Genomic DNA, 10,436 nt, shown 5'->3' on the forward strand with positions numbered 1-10,436 from the left:
GGACTTCTGCTCTAGGCAGCTCTTGGTCACGTGACAATCACGTCACCAGTGAGCTCTGGCCCCCAATTTCCACTCCCACAAGCAGTGCGGCAGGCGCCAGCCTGCCCCGTACCTCCCCCCATCACACTGGGCCCTGTCACTCTTTTCCTCTGTAACAATACCAGAAACCAGAAGTGGTCCTGGCTCTGTGGTGTTTGAATCTGCCTTTCTCTAATTACAGGAAGGGGCACCATTTTTAGCTGGGTCTACCGTTCACTTATACTTCTTCTTGGGGAAATGTCTTATTCTTTCCTTGGCTCTGAGACTCCTGTCCCCCCTTCCTTAATTTCTATCCCTTCCCACATCAAGTTTCTGCATCAAAATTGAAGGGTGGGGGGCAGAAAAGAAAGCCCAAGTGGTAGTGAGGTTTTTATTAATATTTTTGATAAATTTATATTCTATTTTGTCCTTTCTTCATTTTTTATTGACTCAAGCTACACTATTTTGTAATCAGAAAATACAATCAAGCTATTTCACATGAAGAACAAAATTCGAGACTTAAAAAAAATATATGTGTGTGTGTAATAAACAAGATTTTCCAGTTAATAAGGAGGCCTCATTGATTTGGTTAATTTGTACCACATTGAAAATATTTTCTTCTGATTGCACAGGAAATAACAGTTTTCAAACAGCTGATTAAAATTAAAAAACATATCCTTACAAACAAAACCAGTGTGCTTTCAATATGATTTATAAATTGATGGATAAAATTAATCTATAGTGAGGTAGTCAGTGTTTTTATCATAACCATTTTAGATAAGTAAACTACTATCCCTTCCTTCTTCCTGGCTGAACTCATAGTATCAGGCATCAGACGACTGAGATCTTAGAAGACTGCTTTCATTCTGGCTTTAAAGGACAGACTTTATGCAGACCCCAAATTCCGACGAATCTTACATCTCCAGATGAAACTTACAAATTAGTAACTTCAAAGATTAGCCTGCTTTTCATTCAAAGGTCTTTATTTAAAATCTATTCTGAAGTTTCACGGTGTAACCCATAAATCATCCAGAAATTGGAGAATTCTCTGTTATGCCACTGATGGAAATGAGACTCAATAGATGGAATTTTCATTGAATCATGACACTGGTGAGATACCTTTGGCATCTGTCATTCATGTACTATGTCACCCTAGCAGCAGCTAGTGTTGAGCCTCTTCCAGTGGAGACAGTGGTGTGGCTCTGAGGGTGACTGTGAATCCCTGCGACACCCCTGAGATCCATGTTATTGTTCCCTCACAAAAATCACAGTTTACAGGATCCCAGGCAGTCACCAGCAGAAAGAAGCCTTTTCATTCCGTGCCTTCTGTTACAATTTCACCGCACTGCCCATACAAGCCCCTCATAATAATCCCAGAACTCGGGGACAAAGTATGCCATTAGTCCCCAGACATTCAGCTGTCCCCGCTGGGGAGTCATACTCTAAATATAGACCTTTCAGGCAGTCTCTTTCTTAGAACGTTGAAATATGACACCCCAGCAGGAAGCTCCCTGATGGAGGGGCCCCAGTGAGGGGGAGGTCCTTTCAGGAGGTGAGCCAGGGAGCCCAGAGTGCCTTGCTGGTGAATATTCAGAAGTGAAGATAATGTCACAACTTTCTGGTCTTCCTCAAACTTTTATAGTCCTAATTCACTCACCAATATCATACCTCGTCTCTCTAAACCCCTACCTCATTTGTTTTGCAATCATCTCCTGAAACGGTTCTCTTTGTCACCATTTACTTCTCTTAGACAAGTGAATTCTTATTTATGAAGTCTTACTAACAGAACTGGCAGATTCAACTGTTCGTAATTCAGGTTTTGGCTACTAAGTACTTATATAAATGGCTTTTGTTTGTTTGTTTGTTTTTAATTATTTTTTTTTGTGAGGAAGATCAGCCCTGAGCTAACATCCATGCTAATCCTCCTCTTTTTGCTGAGGAAGACCAGCTCTGAGCTAACATCTATTGCCAGTCCTCCTCCTTTTTTTCCCCCCCAAAGCCCCAGTAGATAGTTGTATGTCATAGTTGCACATCCTTCTAGTTGCTGCACGTGGGACGCAGCCTCAGCATGGCCGGAGAAGTGGTGTGTCTGTACGTGTCTGGGATCCCAACCCAGGCGGCCAGTAGCGGAGCGCGCGCACTTAACTGCTAAGCCACAGGGCTGGCCCTGTTTGTTTTGAATATACACATTAGAAAGAACTAAGGAGTGTGTAAAGCTTAACAAAGCTTCTAGGACAAAAGCTCCACTCCTACCTCTCCTTACTAGTATGAAGTATCTCCCCCACTTTGGTATATTTTCTGAGTATTCCAATGTATAACCCCCGACCATCATTTTCCCAGTCTGTGAGACCTCTCCTGTCTGAATCCACTCCTTCTCTAAAACTTCCTAAACCCCATGGGAATGATAACTCTTTCAATTCTCTTACTTCTTTGTCATTTTGATCCACAATTTCTACCAAGGAACCTGGGGACTAGCATTTAAAGTGTACTTTGCTCTCCATTATACATCCACCAACAACTATTTATTTAAGGGCATGTTATTTGCTTGACATACTATTTCCAAAGTGAAAAAGGAAAATCCTTAAGCAATTCCTCAGACAAGCCTGTTAAAAGTTCCTGAGCCTGCAAAAAAATATGTGAAGCCACTGCCAAAAGGAACCTTTTGGTTTAAATCAGTCCGTGGTCACATGTGATGTGTGATTTATGAAGTACCCAAAACCCAAAAAGAGTCAGCAGATAGCAACACTAATGGAATTGTAGAGGGTGAGAAAAATAAATTATAAAAGATTTTTATCTTAAAAAGCTGTATTACCTTTTGTATTGTGTTATTTGCTTTTGTATTGCGTATTCGTTAATTTTGTTTGGTTGCAAGCAACAGAAACTAAACCCCGTGAACATAAACAATGAGGAAATGTTGAACACCAGGGTCAGCTCTGAGGGGTCTAGGTGGGAGGAATTGATAGTTGGCTTCTTCACGATGCCATAATTCCACTGATTTTCAGTTTTTTCTCTCTGTTCAAGATTTAAATTTTAGTAAGAGAGTATTGAGTTGGTCTGCTTTGGGCACAATGCCCACTCTTTCGCTGAGGAAAAGGACAAATATGTAAAGTGCACTTCTTTTCTTTTTCCAGAGAGAAATGTAAACTGCTTCAGATGTTGTTGTTGATTTGCAGGAGCCCTTTAACTACTTTGGATATTAATCCATTGTCCAGCTGTGACTGAGGTGCTGAGGCCTATTTGCCACAGCTTGTCTTAGTTGTAATTTTCACATTAACTGAACATTAGAGAGGTACAGTTCTGAAATGGTGATGCATGAGGTTGTCTTCTAAGCCAAAGCTACCTGGCTTCCCTGACAGGATTCCACAAGGTTGCATCTACAGTTCAGGGTCTTGTCCTCACTGTTGCGTGATCAACCCCTGATTTTGTCTGTACACTGGGAGCAGATGCCTCTGTCAAGGAAAAGGACCCCCATTCATAGAGACATATATAAATCTAGATCTGAATGCCCAAACCCACGGATCTCTGGATTCTCTCCCTGTAAGTAGGCCACAGGGGAAGCTAAGTCTCAACAGGAGTGACAACTGACTAATTTACCCTGAGAAATACAACTGTCAGGGGTACTGGAGGTTTCTGTCAGTTTTACCAGTTTTACTGGTAGGCAAGCTACTACAGTCATATATAGCTTAATGACAGGGTACGTTCTGAGAAATGCGTCATTAGGTGATTTTGTTGTTGTGTGAACATCATAGCGTGTACTTACACAAACCCAGATGGTATAGCCTACTACACACTTAGGCTATATGGTACTAATCTTATGGGACCAGTATCGTATATTTGGTCCGTCATTGAAATGTCAGTTATGCAGCACATGACTGTACTTAAGAAACCACAACCTCAGAAGGCTGCTTGGCAATGGCATTGGTTCACCTTAAGAAGTGGCTTTCAGCTAAGGAAGCTTGAAGTCCTCTTACACATCATGAGGATGGCTCTGCCAAAGAAAGCTAAATGTTCCATTCATCTTAGCCAAGACTCTCTCTCCTCCAGACAGTGCTTGGGTGGGAACTACCAACACTTTCCTCTGGCTCTCCTTTTCATATATTCCTGTGCTTGAATAAGCCCCTTTGCTGCACATGACCTTCCTCTAAACAGAATCATATAGTTGATGTGGTTTCTGTTTACTAAATTTCAGTCATATCCTAGTACTGCCTCCCAGTAGTTATATCGATATGAATTTCCCTGGAGTTTTGCCTGTTCCCAAACTTCCCAGTCTCTTGATTTACTCCCATATTGTCTGTGGATTATAAAAGTTATACTCAGATAATAACCTTATATCCAAACTATTAGGGACTATCCCACTGTAGACTCCATGTTCTGACATTACTTTTCCCACTATAAAAAGTTCAGTCATTACTGACAGGTGAATCACTGAGTTCATCAAACTAGCCGGTGAAATGGTTTCACTAATTCATGCTAATTGCTAGATGCCGAGGAGTTCAATTTTGTCTTGGTCTGTGTTCCTCTAACACCTGTTCCATTTGAAGATGCTATTCTCTATTTGCACCAAGTATATTTTGTAATGTTCTTTGTATGCCACTCACTTTGTCAGTGTGCATGGCTTTTTGTCTGGCAGATATCCACTACACAGTTGTAATTTCTACTTAATCTTTTCTGTGTTACTGGCTTCTGAGGGCTCCATGCCTCTTCCTTGCTAACTTGTGCAAGCGAAAGTCTGGAGCTCTCCTGTTCAGAAGACTGGCCTAGTCAGAAGATTATGCATTCGCAGACACACTGATTAGCTCATTCAGAGTTGTGTTATGCACTAGGCCCCAGAAGACATTAAGATTGCTTTGAGTCAAGTGTGTAACATTTGCGGCAAGTGAGAAAATGCGGGACTTTTGGAGGCCTTCATCCAACATCACTCTCCAACTCCCACTCTTTTTTTCTCAAATGAAAATAGCTTTGTAGTAATTTTTTTTTCTCATAAAAAGAATGCAGGCCAGGAGCAGGAGAGGGCAGAACAAAAAGAACAAAAAAGTATCAAGAAAGTAAAAACCACACTCTCCAGATCTCCTTTTCTGATAGCTTTTCCGTTTCAAATCTGGGACTAGCTTTCAGAGGAAATGGTAGACATTAATAGCTGGGACGAGGGGAGGTGGAAGGAGAGGTTACTGTCCCAGGAGCCTAGGGAAGGAAGAGGCAATTTTTCAAAAAGCACAAGTGGCCAGTAGCCCCAGGGGAAGATGCTGTCCCTTTGTGGTAATCAGAGGAAGGCAAACACAACTACAGGGAGCCGGGATTAGCAAAGAAGAAAGAGTAACAAGGCCTGGTTGGGGGAGGGAATGGAGGAGGGCGGGCGCTCTTCTGCCGCACTGCTGGTAGGAGGGGAAATTGGGGACCCGAGTTGGTGGATGACGTAGATCTCACGTGACCAAGAGCTGACGTGTGCAGAAGTCCTTCTTGTTCTGGTCGTTGTTCCCGTCTGAGTACCAGCTCCCCATTGCCCTAAGGGCGAGCAGGCCTGCTGCAGAAGGAAGAAGGAGGAGGAGAAGGAAATTGTCCCGGATCCCTGCAGGTCAGTGCCTGGGAGAGTTCATAAGGTGGGGGTACCGAGGGCATAGGGCGGAGACCGTCGCGGGTCCTGAGGCGCCTCCGTCGTCTCTCCCTCTCACCGCCGGCTTTCCAAGACATCTGTCCCGCCCGCAGCCGATTTCAATACTGCGAAATGGTGAGCAGGGGGGTGTTTGCGGAGAAGCCCAGAGATTCAGAGGTGGGAATACGCTGAGAGCCGAAGCCGTAATCCGGAAAGGGAGCTGTGGCCTGGGTGTTGGCCCCCAGTCCTCCAGGACAGTCCCGGCGGGGAAAGGCTGGACTTGGGGCGGGGGGGGGGGGGCTGTAACGTGGTGTGTCAGCATAACTCCAAGAGGGGTAATAGTGGGAAACCTTTGACAACCAGGCCTCCGAATTAGGAGTCTCATGTTCTGGGGACTGGTCCGTCCACCAAGCACTCGGTAGCGGCTGTTTCTTGTCTTTCTGACTGTGGTCTGTGTCTTCCTGACCATAGCTCTGTGTCTAGTGGGTCCGAGCCTCTCCCGGGTTGCCAGTCTTTCCGTAGGTTGCGGCATTACGCCAGGCAACAGAAGAGGAAAGAAATTAACCCCAATCGGTGAAGGTCGATTTGAGGGTAAGACCATCTGGGGACCCTAAGAGGGGCGGTGGTGGGGGTGGGGAGAAACCAGAGATAGCAATAATCTAGGTTAGGTCTGAGTCTGTGTTTCTTGCACTCTCGGGACTGTGGTGAAATGGCGTGCGTTGTGTGTGAATGTGTGTGTGTGTGTGTGTGTGTGTGTGTCGCAGGGGGGTGGGGGTGGGGGAGAATGACAGAAAGGAAACCTATCAGATAGTTTGTTCGTAATCCTCCTCTATCAACAGCACTTAGTCCCTATGTTTTCGATCTGTCATCCTGCAGGTCTGCTGTAGCAGGTGGCACCACTTGAAGCGAGGGAGGAAGTTTCCTCGGATCAGTAGAGGTCGGTGTGGGCGTGGGGGCTGCCTGGAATGGGGGAGGGGTTGGAAATCGGCCGTGGTTGGACAGGCTCACCCAGTCCTACCGTATTTCCCTAACATCCCTCCCTGAATTCGGGTTAAGGAAGGGGCAGACATGTGCATGTTTTGGATGGCATAGAGAGGTTAAAAAAATCCGACAACCTAGATGGTGAATCAGGAAAACTACTAATGAAGAGTCAATCCATCAAGCCCTCAATTCTCACTGACTCTGGTCTCTCTGCAGATCGCAAGGGTTGTTGGGCGTGGCACACCTCCAGGGGAGGGAAGAAGGGGCAGACTGCCTGTTTGGAAGAGGTTAGTGCAAGGATGCCACTCCCTGGGGACACCCGAGATTGGGGTGGCTGAAGCCCCAGCAGAGACTATGGGCTCCATTGCCTTTATCTAGGCTGGGGAGGGGGTGGGCTGAGAGAGTTTGTTAACAATCTACACTTCCTTTCAAGTACTCATTTACTACTCTCCTGGCCCTCTGTGCAACTCCCTGCATGGGGCAACACAAAGAGAAGAGAAACTCAAACCCATTTCCTTCCTCTACCCCTAGGTCCACCTCCAGTATCAGCTATTGTGGCCTTGAAGTGGCTGAAGACAATCACTCTCCACAGGCCTGCACCCAGGCCCATAGCCCTCCTTCCCCAGCCTGAGTGACTACTCTATTCCTTGGTCCCTGCTATTGTCAGGGACGATTGCATGGGCTACGCCAGGAAAGTAGGCTGGGTGACTGCGGGACTGGTGATTGGGGCTGGTGCCTGCTATTGCATTTATAGACTGACCCGGGGAAGAAAACAGAACAAGGAGAAAATGGCTGAGGGTGGGTCTGGGGATGTGGATGATGTTGGAGACTGCCCTGGGGCCAGGTACAATGACTGGTCTGACGATGATGATGACAACAGTGAGAACAAGGGTATAGTATGGTACCCACCTTGGGCCCGGATTGGGACTGAGGCAGGGACCAGAGCTAGGGCCAGGGCAAGGGCCAGGGCTACTCGGGCTCGTCGGGCTGTCCAGAAACGGGCTTCTCCCAATTCAGATGATACTATTTTGTCCCCTCAAGAGCTGCAGAAAGTTCTTTGCTTGGTTGAGATGTCTGAAAAGCCTTATATTCTTGAAGCAGCTTTAATTGCTCTGGGTAACAATGCTGCTTATGCATTTAACAGAGATATCATTCGTGATCTGGGTGGTCTCCCAATTGTTGCAAAGATTCTCAATACTCGAGATCCCATAGTTAAGGAAAAGGCTTTAATTGTCCTAAATAACTTGAGCGTGAATGCTGAAAATCAGCGCAGGCTTAAGATATACATGAATCAAGTGTGTGATGACACAATCACTTCTCGCTTGAACTCATCTGTGCAGCTGGCTGGACTAAGATTGCTTACGAATATGACTGTTACTAATGAGTATCAGCACATGCTTGCCAATTCCATTTCAGACTTTTTTCGTTTATTTTCAGCGGGAAACGAAGAAACCAAATTTCAGGTTTTGAAGCTCCTTTTGAATTTGGCTGAAAATCCAGCCATGAGTAGAGAACTGCTCAGGGCCCAAGTACCATCTTCACTGGGTTCCCTCTTTAATAAGAAGGAGAACAAAGAGGTCATTATTAAACTTCTGGTCATATTTGAGAACATAAATGACAATTTTAAATGGCAAGAAAACGAACCTACTCAGAATCAGTTCAGCGAAGGTTCACTTTTTTTCTTCCTAAAAGAATTTCAAGTGTGTGCTGATAAGATTCTGGGGATAGAAAGTCACCATGATTTTCTGGTGAAAGTAAAAGTTGGAAAATTCATGGCAAAACTGGCTGAGCATATGTTCCCAAAGAGCCAGGAATAACTTCTTGATTTTGTAGTTTAGAAGCAACACACATTGTAAACTGTTCCTTTTCTCCACCTTGTTTATACGGTAAAGGAATCCTTTCAGCTGCCAATTTTGAGTAATGAATATCATATTGTTTCATCAATGCTGATATTTACCCGAGTTGGTCTTCAGGTCTAAGCTGGATGAATGAATATCACTACCTGTTCTGAAAACATGTTTGTTGCTTTTTATCTCGCTGCCTAGATTGAAATATTTTTACTATTTCTCCTGCATAAGTGACAGTGAACCAATTCGTCATGAGTAAGCTCCCTCCTGTCATTTGCATTGACTTCATTTGTGTATCATCAATAAAGTTGTGTGTTAATGCTGGAAAGAAAGAAAGAAAGAAGCAAGAAAGAAACCATCCTTGTCCTTCGGTTTATAATCTAGTTGGAGAGATAAGAAACATATAAACAAAAAGATAACTGAGAATATCTGGAGCATGTACTCATTGTCAAATGTGCACTATCGGAGCACAGAGGAAGCAAAGGCTTCTGTGGGATACAGCAGTCAGCTACAGATTCATGGAGAAAGCGGCTATCTAAAATGAGTCCTGAACCGGGGAGGTAGTTAGGGCATTCCCTGAGATGAGAGTAAGGGAGGACTGGTGTGAGAAAGGCATGCAGGTAGGAACTCTCTTCCTATGACAGTGAGAAGACTAGTATGCTTAGAGTGGAGAGTGTGGGAAAGGGAAGTAAATAAATTTGGAAAGCTGGGAGAAGCCAGCTTGTGGAGAGCTGTTTGAATATTATCCCACTGAACACCGAGAGCCACTGAATATTTTTGACTAGAAAAACAGTTGGAATTCATATAAAAGTCCCTCTCTCACCTATGTGCAGTGTCCACGAGGGTGTGGCAAAATGGACCCTTTCAAACCCTGGTGGTATGAATAAGTTTACACTGGCACAAGGTTTGTGGAGGGCCATTTGGTAATGCATATCATAAGCCTTAAAATATGTAAACCCTTTGTCCTAAGGGAATAATTGAATAATTGGCCAAAGACTGAATGTACAAGGCTGTTCATGCCAGCACAGTCTAAAATAGTAAAAATTGGAAACAAGTGTCTAGCACACTGGATTGGTTAAATAAATTAATGTTCACATGGTATATGATAAATATGTTGATTCAAATCCATATTGCCAGGAAAAGATATTCATCATGCATTGTTAAGTGAGAAAAGTAGATTAGATAGCAGTATTCATAGTATGATTCCTTTTTTTTTGGAGAACAATAAAACATATGTTTAAGTAGACACTAAAAACTTTGGAATTACAGACACCCAAATAGTAATAGTGATTATCTTTGAGTGGAAGGTTAATGAGTGATCTTTACCTTTTTACTTTTTATTCATTTATGTGTTCTTATTTATCTAAAATGAATATTGATTTTTCAGAAATTTTTGAAAAAGGAAAGTGTTGGGAACGAAGCAGGTGATTGGAGCATGTACTGAGTGGAAAAAATATTTAGATTAAAAATGAGACGGGTTGAAGTTTCTTCTTTGAAATGATAGATGAGTGGTGAAGATAGGGCTCGTTGTGAGAATTAAATGAAGTAATACATGCAAAATACTTAGTATGTTCTGGCACATAGCAGTTAATTAAGAAAAGTGAGCACCCTTAATTTCCTAGAATGCAGGGTTGATAGTTTTTTTGATTGACTTTTGTTTTGCTGGGGGCATTCTGCCATGTGTCAGTGTCTTTTAATAAATAATAACAATAAAGGCTAGCATTTATTAAGTGACTACTTTGTAGAGTTCTGTCATTCCTGCAAGGCAACTGTTAAAATAATTTCTCAAAGGAATAGGGTTTTCTTATTTCTAAGGATTCAAAGTGTTTCCTCAGACATGATATCACCAGCTCCTACAACATATTCCTTGTCGGTTTGGGGATGTTATCCTTCTTTATATACGAGGCCAGGAAAGGGTAAAACCCTCTGTTCAGTTATGATCTGGTTTTAGCCCCAGGCTTCCATAAACTTACTCTAATGTTGTCTATAGTGGACAAAAG

At 43.5% G+C, this 10,436-nt stretch overlaps 1 protein-coding gene across 4 annotated transcripts; it reads left to right on the forward strand.

Moving 5' to 3' along the window:
* Positions 1 to 5,459: 5,459 nt before the first annotated feature.
* On the forward strand, positions 5,460 to 10,173 carry ARMCX3 (armadillo repeat containing X-linked 3). Of its 4 annotated transcripts, none has more exons than XM_058536366.1 (5): positions 5,460 to 5,590; positions 6,080 to 6,199; positions 6,485 to 6,545; positions 6,806 to 6,876; positions 7,121 to 10,173. In XM_058536366.1, exon 5 carries the CDS (start codon positions 7,267 to 7,269, stop codon positions 8,404 to 8,406), a length of 1,140 nt encoding a protein of 379 aa, XP_058392349.1. In that variant the 5' UTR covers positions 5,460 to 5,590; positions 6,080 to 6,199; positions 6,485 to 6,545; positions 6,806 to 6,876; positions 7,121 to 7,266; the 3' UTR covers positions 8,407 to 10,173. The 4 variants fall into 4 exon arrangements, with proteins under 4 accessions (XP_058392349.1, XP_058392353.1, XP_058392351.1 ...); XM_058536370.1 differs by having other exon boundaries at positions 6,120 to 6,199; XM_058536367.1 differs by lacking the exon at positions 5,460 to 5,590 and adding an exon at positions 5,612 to 5,743.
* The last annotated feature ends 263 nt before the right edge of the window (positions 10,174 to 10,436 follow it).

This window comes from Diceros bicornis, chromosome X (assembly GCF_020826845.1).
Source record: "Diceros bicornis minor isolate mBicDic1 chromosome X, mDicBic1.mat.cur, whole genome shotgun sequence".
Taxonomy (NCBI): domain Eukaryota; kingdom Metazoa; phylum Chordata; class Mammalia; order Perissodactyla; family Rhinocerotidae; genus Diceros; species Diceros bicornis.